The sequence below is a fragment of the Sesamum indicum genome, linkage group LG5 (assembly GCF_026168435.1).
Source record: "Sesamum indicum cultivar Baizhima isolate 11 linkage group LG5, ASM2616843v1, whole genome shotgun sequence".
In the NCBI taxonomy this organism is placed as follows: Eukaryota; Viridiplantae; Streptophyta; class Magnoliopsida; order Lamiales; family Pedaliaceae; genus Sesamum; species Sesamum indicum.
Window position 1 is genome coordinate 14031990 of NC_142661.1, and position 12732 is coordinate 14044721.

General features: G+C 32.7%; 1 protein-coding gene across 2 annotated transcripts; it reads left to right on the forward strand.

The window, feature by feature from the left end:
• The first annotated feature begins 6343 nt into the window (after positions 1 to 6343).
• On the forward strand, positions 6344 to 12289 carry LOC105162140 (nucleoporin-like protein). 2 transcript variants are annotated; one of them, XM_011080101.3, is made up of 7 exons: positions 6344 to 6502; positions 6651 to 6748; positions 8543 to 8738; positions 8986 to 9294; positions 9378 to 9449; positions 9723 to 10412; positions 11651 to 12289. In XM_011080101.3, the coding sequence occupies exons 1-7, from the start codon at positions 6464 to 6466 to the stop codon at positions 12140 to 12142; spliced, it is 1896 nt and encodes a 631-aa protein (XP_011078403.1). In that variant the 5' UTR covers positions 6344 to 6463; the 3' UTR covers positions 12143 to 12289. The 2 variants fall into 2 exon arrangements, with proteins under 2 accessions (XP_011078403.1, XP_088736969.1); XM_088880843.1 differs by lacking the exons at positions 6344 to 6502; positions 6651 to 6748 and adding an exon at positions 6899 to 6994.
• Positions 12290 to 12732: the final 443 nt, after the last annotated feature.

Consider the following 12732-nt stretch of genomic DNA (forward strand, 5'->3'; position numbering starts at 1 on the left):
GTTAAGTCATCATATATATATTGGAAAAGAATTATTTTAGTCCGCTAAGTATGCCTAATTTTAATTTTAGTTCAATAACTATGTCCATTTTTGTTTAGGTCTAGTAACTTACGAAATTGCTTACTTTTAGTCCTCTGGCAGATTTTCGGACAATTTTACCTCTATACAACTTTTGAAAAGCAGTTTTAGTCCATATGCACTCATAGGAATAAAATTGTCCGAAAATCTGTCAGAGTACTAAAAGTAAGCAATTTCGTAAGTTACTGGACTTAAACAAAAATAGACATAGTTATCGGACTAAAATTAAAATTAGGCATACTTAACATACTAAAATAATACTTTTTCCTATATATATGAATTTAATTAGCAAGTAAAATTCTCGTTACTGATCTTTATTATTTAATATAAGAAATTTACTTACTAATGAATTTAACAACAAAAATTTACTTGCTAGCGCTTTTGCAAAAAATTATTTAAAATTTATATTAAAGAATGTAACTTAGCAACGGAAGTTTTAGTTGCTAACTAGCTTACTGCTAATTTTAGCGTCAAATGTTTTTATAGCTATTGAGCTATTTTTTTTGGTGGTCATCATGCGCGAATCACATGCAATATTCCAACCAATTTGACTGAAAAAAAATTAAAATTGTCAAAATTTTAAAGTTAAAAAATTAAATTGCAAAACTCAATTCGTATAAAAATGAAAATACCACCATCTAAATTACATGACTAAAATTATAATATTTTTTCCTCTATATAAGTAACATAAAAGTGTGAAAAAATATCCGAAATGCTGACAGACTTGATGGTAGATTATTGAGGTTGTAGTAGTACACATTAATAATTGACGGTTGCTAGCACATTTCTTGTCCATGTCAATAAGGTGCACCAATAGCTAGTGGCTTGATGGCCACAAATCGCCTTTAAGTGGTCACGCTTTTATTAATTAGGAATGTCATAGTATAGCGAAATTGAGGGTCAATGATCTTAAAAGTTATGGGTTCGAACCCCATCAGGTGCATAGGATGTTGTCTGTCGTATAATAAGAGTTGATTTACTGCATAGTAGGAATTGTTGTTTATTGTAATAATATATGTTATTGAGCAAGATATAATTATTATAATCATAATCAATTTATTTCAATTAATAAAAGTTTATCGCTCAAAAAAAGAAATGTCAAGTAATATATATATCTTATCTTGCTTGTCAATTAATTGACAAATATTATCTAACTTGAGGTGTAAATTCGTAATCCTCATCTATTACTTGATTTACCCTGGATAAAACATAGAATTTTCTATTTCAAATATTGTTATATTTCTTGTTTCAATTAATATGTGAAAAAAAATATAATTTTAGTTCCGTAATTTAAGGGAAGTGGGGCTGAATTTTTAGTCATGAACGAATTGATTTTAATAATTTGGTCTTGTACGTAATTTTAAATTTTGATAATTTTAGTCATTTTTCGATCAAATTGATTGAAAACTTGTATGTGAATTGCACGGAATCTAATTAAATTGAGGATTTCAGTGAAAAAGTATTTAAATGTAAAATTACTTAATGTATTATTACATATATATAACGAATATTCTTTTATTACTGATGAATTATTTTTTTTACTGAGAACAATATTTTATTGAATTTTATTCTAATTTTTTAATACATATTAATGAATGGAAAAAATATAATTTTAGTCCTGTAACTCAGGAGGTTGACACTTTTTTATCCTGTAAGAATTGATTTTTTTTCAGTTTAGTCTCCTAACTTTAAATTTTGGCAATTTTAGGTATTTTCTGCCAGAATTTTTTAATTATAATTGACATATTTTTTTCACTGAATTTATTGATATTAATTAAAAAAAATCTACCCCCAATTGACTTATTATTTACTTATAGCAAGTCAAATAGATCTTTTTATGATAAAATTACCCTCATATGTATTCACGCGTCAATGCATGTGAGGAGGTATATTTCACCATTGTAAGAGTAGTTTAGTTCGAAAAAAATTGTTTGACTTGCAATAAGTCAGTAATAAGTCAATCAAAGATAAATATCAATTTTTAGTCAGTTTTTATTTTTTTTGTTAATATCAACAAATTCAGTGAATTTTAACTAATGGAAAGACTTATATATTAGATGGAAACAAACCCTATGAGTGGTAGACGTAATTTTTTAAAACACAAAAATTTATGTGTAATTACACCAAACGTCGAGAAAAAGGACTATAATTATCCCTATATATATATCACCAGCCAGAAAAGGACAAAGCCATCACATAAGGGACCGCATAAACATATCGCAAATTAGATGTCTGGGATTTTAATTTCTACTCAATAGTTACTACTTTCCACAAGTTGATCAATTTACAAGACTTAATTTTAGCTCATCAATCAGTTTCTCAGCAATAAAAAGTGGTGCATTAACATATCATCCCTTAGTTTAACGGATAAATTGAGATTTCATAAATATATTTGAGGTCATGAATTTGAGTGCCACGAAATTTATCACAATTCGTATTTATTGCATTTAATATAAATTTATTAAGAAAAAATTGATATATTTATCATTTGATTGATATGGATGTAAATATATCGTCACCATTTTTATAGAAAAGTGGTGCATTAATTGATCAGAGATATGCTTTTCCGATTGTAAAGCCACTTTTTGGTAGTCTTAAGCATGGATTTTGGGTATGGAGGCTTATAACAGTTGAGTTGACAGGGAGTGAAGCAGAACCAGTAGTGGGAGTTGAGAATTTGGTGAAAAAATGACATGGGATTTGATTGATAAGTTTGAAATTAGGAATCATATGAATGGGGAATGCATATATGCTGAATCATTTCATAAGTTTATGCTCTTTAGTGGGGACAAAAAATGGATGGATTGGATGAGATAGCAGGCTGTGTGTTGTACCAGCTGCACATGCATGCTTCCAAATCATCCAACTCGAATAATTGGATTACAAGGAACAATATATATATATATATATATATATACATCAATTTCTTGTTTATTACGTTTTCGATATTTTTATTTTACGAGCTGCTATGGTATGTTGTTCCTACGTGTGTGTGTATATAATAAAATGGGCAAAATTACCTTTTCTTAATTTTATAACTTTAGGTCATTAACACTTTTCGTCCGGTAACTTTCTTGGTTTACACATTTAGTTATTTTGTTGGCGATTTTAGTCATGCACTTCATATATTTGGTCATTTTTTGATTGATTTAGTCTGTTGCTACAATTTTTGTCCTCTGTTAAATTTTTCGGTCAATCCGTATGGTCGGATGCCACGTCAAGTAACACATCATTTGCCACATGGGCTATAGCTTTTATGGCTTTTAAACCAGCAATGAGAAGAAATCTTCCCCAAATCGAACTCTAACTCCTTCATTTTCTTCTTCAAAAGAATAGGGGAAAATTGCATGAAATTGTTGTATTCTTGAACAAGTCCAATGACCTCGGACCTCGAATTTGAGCTAAAGAGTTGTGGATCAAGTCGAGTCAACTGCAAATGTGGGAAGCCAGTTCGATTGAAGTGTTCATGGACCGATGACAATCCGATAAGGAGATTCCACTCATGTGAAGACTACAAGGTATGTGATATTCTGATTATAAATTATCACGTTTTTGCATAAATTTTTGTTTTCACATTTTGATTCTTTTGAAGAAAACAAGACATGGCAGACAAGCAAAGTATCACTTACCATAGTACGGCGAAAGGAACAAATTGTGGTCTTTGGCTCATAACATTGCAATCCTCCTTCAAATCCAAACGAATCAACATATTTTTCTAATCAATCACTAGTTTTTGCACGAAGTTATAGATTTTCATAGGATTCTCTCTTAAAATAGGGTTTTAGATTGGAGATCGTAGAAAAAGTGTATGTTTTTCTAAGGCTAAGTGTCTTTGGAATTTTGCTGGGCAAGTCAATATACAATCCTAGCTACATGGCAGATGAGGTGTTACTTGACGTGGCATTCCAGCCAAACGGATTGGCCGAAAAATTTAACAGAGGACCAAAATTGTAACAGCAGAATTAAATATGTCAAAAAAGGACCAAATCAGTGAAGTGCAGGATTAAAATTTCCAAAACAAGGACTAAATATGTAAACCAAAAAAGTTGCAGGACGAAAAGTGCTAATAACCTAAAGTTACAGGACTTAAAGCGTAATTTTGCCTAATAAATATTTTTTTAAGTTATAAAATATATTATAAATAAGAGTAAAATGTGTAAACCAGTACATTGCATTAATAAAAAGAAAGAAATACTATTTTGTCAATTGATATAAATTTTAAAAAGTTGAATAAGTTAGTTATTTTATCATGAAAGACATTTTTGACTTCACAAAAAAATGAAGCGACGGTGTCATTAACCGCCGTTTGTGAGTGTTGAGAGACTTTTCTTTTTATATTAGTATAAATTACATTATTTTACTGGTGCTAGAAGTCAGAATTTGAAATTTCTCAAGAGTCACATTCAAATATAAGATTTGGGGTTTATTACTTTCAATATGTTGAAAATTGTCGAACTTTCAGTTTGTTGGTATCCTCTGGATAGTAATGTCTCGTGGCCTTCAATAACATAATACACTAATGTTAGTGCAAATAGTATAATTGATTCTTATGTTTGCTTTAGAATTAGTTTATCCCTTTAAGTTTTTTTTTTGTCTCGATTTAGTCCTCTATCCATTTTCAGGTAAATGTGGGTTTTTATGGTCATGTGACTGACACATTTCTTAAGTTGTAGGGATAATTATATCATTTGTTTAAAATAAAAATATAAAAAATTTAAATACGGTCAGGTCGTGTTATGAGACACTGACGTGTTTTTAAACAAACACATTCAACATCAACATAGAGAGTTACACGTCCAGACCCCGTGTGCAACACACTTGTGTTCTTTAATGTAGAATCTCAATCCACGAACAATAAGAGCATGTTCGTTTTCATCCCGAAGTCAGGTTTTTATCAAAATCATTCTCGTATAATGATATTACAAACTTTTCAGCTATTTTAAAAAGCGGATTCAGATGTTCCAGAGGGGTGGGGGGTGGGGAGGAATTATTTTAGTTTTAAATATGTTTATTTATTTATTAAGGGCCATCTTGTAAAAGGACTAAACGTGCTGAGTTTTTAAAAATTTGGTACTTGAGTTGTCAACCTCGTAAAGTTCGGGACCAAAAATGCATACCTTCCTAAATCATGAGACCAAAATGCAATTTTGCCTATGGAATTTTATTCTATTTATTTTATTAATATCATCATATTTAGTGAGTTTTGACTATTTGAAGAATGAATTTGTTAAACAAAATCAAACTTCAGAAATATTAGATGTAATTTTCTAAACCACAATAAATTTATGATAATCATCCAATTATATATAATGATACTATTGAAGCAAATTAAAAATAAAATTAAATCTAAAGCGTTTCTGATCTATTGAAATAATTTTCATGATAGAGTAATACTATATTTTCCTAATAATGTTTTTCTTGAAATAATATATAAAACTTATGGTTGTTATGTGATTGTTTAAAATTCACTCTATGCAATAAAAGTATGTTTATACTAAAACTAAGTTTTGCATAATTTTAAGGGTAAATTATATTTTATTTTTGAACTATGCTTATTTTAAAAATTTGCCATCGATTTTTCATTTTAATTTACTATCTCAACTTTGCGAAATTTACACTTTGTTATACATAAATTTTTTTATTATTTTTTCTGTCGAAAAAATATCACATGCTGTGCATATATAGAAAATATCAGATCACCTAATCCTTAAATATTACATGTGCACTCAATATAATGTTTTTTGGACACAAAACTTCGTTGAGAAAATAATTATAAATGACGAAGTACAAAATTGCGTAAAATTAAGATAGTAAGTTGTCACAAGAAAAGTTTAAATGCCAAAGTATAAAAGCGGCCATAGTTCGAATGACAAAATATAATCAATTTAATTTTAATTCATATAATAATTATTTACTACTACAATTTCTGAAAATTATTTTACAACTTAAATAATTACATTTTAAATATGAAGTTTTTGTGCGATAGTATAGAGATGTCAGGAATTATGAAAAAGTTTCTTATAATTTTCTCGTAAGTATTTTATTTTATAAAATTAATTAAACTAAATTGCTAACTTTATAAAAGTATGTGGGGTTAAGTGATACGATTGAGAGAAGGAGGGGGGAATATGAGATAAGGGCAGAATAGAAGGGGATAAAGTGAAAATTTACCCATTTTAAAAATAGTTTAGGGGTTTAAATAACAAAATCGACAAATTTGGGGTGGAATTGTTAGTAAAGTATAGTTTGAGGGGCTAAGTGAAGTTTTGATAAAATACATAAAAGAGCGACTGACGAGTATGATGATCGACGAGTAGAAAGCGTCGGCCGCCATAAACACAATACAAAATTCTCTGTATTTCATGCTAAATTTGGAGGCAAAACTATGAATAAGTCCGATGTCAATTTTAGCATGAACAATCAGGTTTAGATTCTGACCCTTATGTTCGCCGTATTTCTTCTTGTTTCCGCAATTTATATTAAATTTCAAGTGGGTTGCTGAATTATTTTTTTTCACCGGACACATTCCTTTTTTTTTGGTGATTTTCATTCCCGAAAACGTGTTTATGCAGTCTCCAATGTCCAGATCTGCTGAAGGAAACGGCGTCATTCGTTATGATTCCGATTTTTCTAGAATCGAGGAGTTGATTAAAGGAAGCACTTTTTCCAGGTACTTTTTCAGAAGTTTTCCCTAATCTTAGTGTTGGAAGTTAATATTTGGGCGTTAATTTTCTCCATTGCTCGCAATTAGTTGCATGTCATTGGTATGCTGGGTTTTTGTATGTGTTTCCGCAGGAACTGGTTCACTTGAATGTGTCTGTTATCAGGAAATCGTTGAATTGGCTCAAATATTGAGTCCCAAGTGTATGTTTATCAACTCAAAGTGGCAATAATGTAAAGGACTATTGGGATAGAGGTGTAATTTTTTTCCTTTCCTTTTTTGGATTTGTTTATTGTAATTCTGATTTGATGTTAAGTTTTGATATTAGTATAGCAAAATATTTGTCAATTATTATCTCTGACGATGGTATTTTTGGTTACACAATTTATGAATCACAGCATGCATAACAGAACCTAGGAAAAAATGTGCATGATCTACAAGTAACTTAAATATGGTTTTTTCTACTAGATATGGCAATTTTGGAAGGGCACACACCTCTGAAGACTATGTGTAACTTAACATTTTGCAAATCGAGCGCTCCTTCAAATGCGTCTATTCAATAATCTAGAAAAGGAATGTTCCTCAGCACTTTGCACATGAATTTTTGTTCTTAAGAAAACATGAAAGTACAAGAAGAAAAATTATGTGCTCCAGCTTTGCCTAGAACATGCCCTAGATGCACATTCAAGTACTCAATGTGATTTACTTTTTCTCTTATCTTCATATACAGAAAAGGACAGGGAACAGTTCTGAAACAAGTCTCTTTGTTTCCTTTTTCTCTTTTGTCAAGTAATCCCTTGTCCCTCGTACTAGCTTCATGTGTTAAAACTTATTTTGCTTCTTAACTTACAAGCAATTAGAATAAGGCATTTTAAACTTTCTCATTTTGTTTCTTAGGCTCCCGAGGCTGAAACCAATTAAAAGAAAAACATGCTTTATCTTCGCAATAAAAATATGTAGTTATTTCACTAAATATGCTTATGTAAAATCTTTTTTGGTTTCACTGCTATGGTTTTGAAGCTTATTTCCTGGCCTGACTAGTGTTTATCAGTCATGGGTGCAGCAGAAAAGCAAGCTAGATGAGTTTATCTATATTGAGTTCACTAAGTCAATCATTCTTTTCGTATGTGCATTCTAGATTGACAACTATTACAGTATTTGAGCTAATGAACTTATTCTGCTTTTATTTGAGCCCAGTTGAATTTTTCTGTTATATGTATAACAGTTGAGGACATATCCGAGATTATCTATCCTGAAACAGGATTAGCTTCTTGTTTATCTACAAAGACTTTTAGAATGGGTTGAAGATCTTCTGCTAAGTTGCTTAGGGTGAATGATTGCTAGGTACATTTGGCCTTGTATTGCAAAGGATATGAAAAAATTTGGTAACTGAATGAAAATTTGAGGAGAGCGGAGACAATGTTGGCATAAGAATACAAGGAAAAATGGAAACCGAAAGGACTGCTGACAAGTACAGCAGAAGTCTCTTCCATTGTACATTAGGTTGAGAGCCTTCAAGAGTCAATCTCTCAGTCCTCACAGAAGGAAAATGCAGGATGAGAAAGTGGAGCTATAGGCTTAGAGTTTTGGTTGACCATATCAGCATTTTCCATGTTCAGTTTGCTGGCTTATTGAACTAAGAAATTGAGACATGATTGGCATCTCATATCAAATTTTTCTATCATTCTGCTCAGTTTTGATGAAGTGCATATAGTTATTGCACATATATATGTCTCAAATTATAATATATAATTTTGTGGGATTCTGTTCGCGCTTGCATCTAATTCTATTGGTGAGATGCAGGGAAGAAATCTGCCATTTGATTGAGGTATTAAAGTCTAGGGTGGACAATGATGGGGAGAAGCAGAAATCAAGCATTGATGCTGGAGGGGATACTGAACTTGTTTCATGGAGGCATGAAACCCGAAGAACACCACCTGAAGAAAAACAGCAAGATATTGATGGAACCATGATTGGTGCTTTTCGTGAAATGTCAGATGTGAGTGCATCTTATCGTATCTCCCATCTATAGTGTCTTCTCTTCTATCCATCATATGCATATTCCTTCCTGCATAAATAATCAACTTGTCAATTGTTTTGCTCGCTGAATGTGAACTGTTAGGATGGGTGTAGACATTTTTATTTGCAGAAGTGGTTAGAGTCTGTATGCATTGGACAGCTATTCAGTCCTATTGATGGCACAATCATCATGCATGGAGATGTCACTGGTTCAGAAAATTGTGCAGGTTCCAGTTGGAGTTAGTGCTTCCCCAATTGATATTGCTCGTGCATATATGGCTGGTCGTACTTCTGAAGGTGGCTATGACCTCTATAATTTTACGTCAAAAGGGGAAAGAGCTAAACCAATCAATGAATTTGCAAGAAAGCCACTTTTGCCATCACCTTCGCCCAAGCCATCCATATGTTGGCCTGGTGCCATGGTGCATGATCGTCATGGTTATACAACACCACAGAATCAGAGGATGAGGCATAGGCTTCATGATTTTCCAAGAACCCCCTATTCAAGAACAATATTATCGAAGTCCTCAACCAAGGTATACGTTGTTGCTGTTGTCAAAATCATGTTATTATGCAGGAATACTTATTTTTATTTGTCTACATGTTTTGGTCAACTCAGTTGCAAGCTGACAGCGGATATCCAAACACATCAACTTCCTTCCAACAATCCCTGACATCCATTTATGGGCCGGTAAAATTTTCACCTTTTCTTTCAGTTCCTGCTTTATTATCATATGCAGTTCTCTCCATCAACGATGCCATGCAGAGTGCTGAAAGAATCAACATTTATTTTTCATTATGCAGTCGAGATTTCGAGTATGATTATTACTCAAACTCTTGTGATATAAAAGTATGTGTTTACTGAGGTTGACTAGCATTTCTTCAAAACTCATACAAACTTGTACTTCTAGCATTAAGGATCTCTGAATTGTTGTTCTCTACAATGATTTAAAATGACTTTCAGGTAAACTCGAGGGATGACACAAATGATGGCTATGGATCTGTGGGTCCTATTCGTCGTATTAGGAATAAATTTGCTTCAGAAGTCCGTCCAAGGGGATCTATTTTCTTGAGTTCATCTAAAGACATTCCTTCAAAAACTGCAACACCCAAAGTTCTTGGAGGCTTCTTGCCTAGTACAGAGAAGAATCTGGAACCTGGCGAAACAAGTGGCGCCTCAAAGCAATGGTCAGGAGACGATGTATCAGGTTCCTCTGATAAGGCTATTTCAAATCCAATATCGTCTAGTCAGGCAGTCAGGAAAATACTGGAACACCTTGATAGAAACAAGCCCACCCCTAAAGAAAAAGAAGCTGAATTGAAGTTGGCGACTTCATGGAGAAGATCTTCGCCTTCTGTGACTAGTGATACAACTCGCGAGGAAAATATCAGCTCTGTGCGTGTAGGAGAGCATGCTTCTCTCAAGCATACTGATATAGCTGCCCCAAACTTTCCTGTGGAACTGAAAAAAAGTAGCAGCAATTCCAATATTTTAATCAGTATCCATGGGAAAGGCGTGGATGAGGCAAAAGATGCAGTTAATGCAAATGCTAAAGCATCCAGTACTTCTGGCTCTAGTATCTTACCTGCTGCAAATTCGATTCCATCTTTTGGTATTAAGAGAACTAATCCGGTGATCAAAAGTTCGAATGAGGTACTTTATCTAGTTCAATATGTTGCTTTTCTATGCCCTTTAGGTGGTTTCATTTTCCTATAGTTGGATTCTATTGTCAAATTGGTAAGAATGATATTATGAACATTTTTTTTGGCAGCCTAGATGTCCATAATAAATGTCATTTTGCAGTGACCCGGCATACTGGGCCCCTCCAAAGATGATAGCATACTTGTCTCTAAAAGATGAAAAAGATATCAGCAAAATGAAATTTGACTGAAGCATAATTAAATCTCTAAAATAGCAATATAAGCTGCTAGGTCTTCTGTTTGGTTAGTCTACTCTGAGCCTTGCATGGACTTTTTGGTAACCATAGTAGATTCTTGACATGCTGAAGTTTCTAAACATTGTTCTTCTCCTATGTTCATGCTGCTACTTGGATATCATGTTGAAGAAAATATTTAAAATAATGATCTATCTTCAACTGGTCAGATGCAATTGATATTGTGCCTGACTATTGGCCTCAACTTAACGCAATTATTATGTACATCAATCAGCTTTTTCTCTGTCAAAATTAGAATCATATGACTAAAAAACAAGCAAATTGCTAATGTTTGAATATATTTGCATTAGTAAATTTCCTTTTTCATTGCAGCCTTCTCCTTCAACTAGATGCAAGAATTACAAGCTACTTTACCCTCTTCTGGTTGATAGCATCTTCATTTGGACTTCTGCTCTAGTTTCAGTAATAATTTTTGAAGATATTAGCATATGAGAAGCTCTAGTAAATCAATTCTGATTATCTTGTTTTGTATGACCAATACAACGTTCACTATGCTGTTTGAAACAAAATGTTTTAGTATTAAAATTTAATTAAATTATGAGATGTTACAGTGTGCTTCATTAATGTTACAATTTTTTGGATTTTTATCTTTTTTACCTGTAATTTGTTGCATTATTACGGTCAACTTTCATAGTCTAAATTATAATCAATGACATGTTGCTTATCAATATTTAAATCTTTTCAACTTAATGTTTGAGGCGCAACACCAGACGGGAACCGGTGCAATACATATATCTTTGCGAAAGCTTTTCTGTTTCTTTTTCTTATAAAAGAAACCATGTGTTGCATGTTTTTCAGTTGATAGAACTGAATGAGGTCAAAATATTTCTGCTATGAAAATGCTGAATGTTGATTACCTAAGACTTCTATCTGGATTTCAGTATACTTGAATATTTCACTGCTTGACAACCTCTCATTGACAACATCCTCACTGCAGAATGCTTTTGCCACCAGTAATCGTGGACAGACCGAGACTAGTTTGCTGTTTTCTCATCCTCATCTGAGTAACGGACAGGATGCAAAGACAGCAGACACTGCAGCTGCTTCTGAGCTTTCAAAAAATCATGGAACCAAACACTCATTGCCATCAATTTCTATCAACAAGCCTGATTTTCGTGCAATTCCCTTTGACAATGGCCCAGGGTTCACTTTTCCTGTTTCTGCTTCCTCGGGTGTTCTGTCAGAACCGCCAACTCCATCTATCACACCATCATCTTCAGCAGGTACTCTATCGCAGCCTATCGGTGCACCTGTTATTCCTTCCTACAGTTTTGGCACCAAGAACTCAATGCCACGACTTGTTTTCTCGTTTCCATCTACCAGCACTGCCTCAACCAGTAATCATTCTGATCTTAAATTCAGTTTCGGATCAGAGAAGAACACTAGGCTATCTTTTAGTAACCTTGGCACAGATGCCATCTGCTATTAACTAGGCTGGTTTTCCGTTTAGATATTAACTAATCCTTTTGTATGTTTCTGGGCTTAATTGATTTAGTTCTCCTATTTTCTTTATAAAGGATGAGTGGATTGGATAACGCCTAGCTTTTTTTTTGATATAATGAAATGGTTTCGCTCATATCTATTTTATTATTTTTCTAAATAAATATTCTATATTTAATATTCTAATACATAATAAATTCAACTAAATGTATTGGTAATATTTAAATTTGTTAGGAAGATTATTGTTTTAGTGTTATGACACATATCCATATGTTGTACTAATTGATTGAACTCTGAAGCACTTTCGGAATTATGGGATTCCATTTTGAAAAGAGTACTGACATCTCTGTCTGAAACAAGGTAGAGTGCACATATAAATAAGGTAAGAGTTGCTACAGAGATGAAGTTCACAAGCAAGTAGTGAAATGAGTTACGTAGTTGCGAATATCATCCCAAAGAAAACTGGCCATAGAGGCTGCGCAGCTAGAGGAAGTTCTGAGTCCCTTTTCGTGGTAGCTGCATTCGATGCTAGATAATCTTCAAGCCGACTAATTTCTTGTTTCGATGCTGGATATTGAT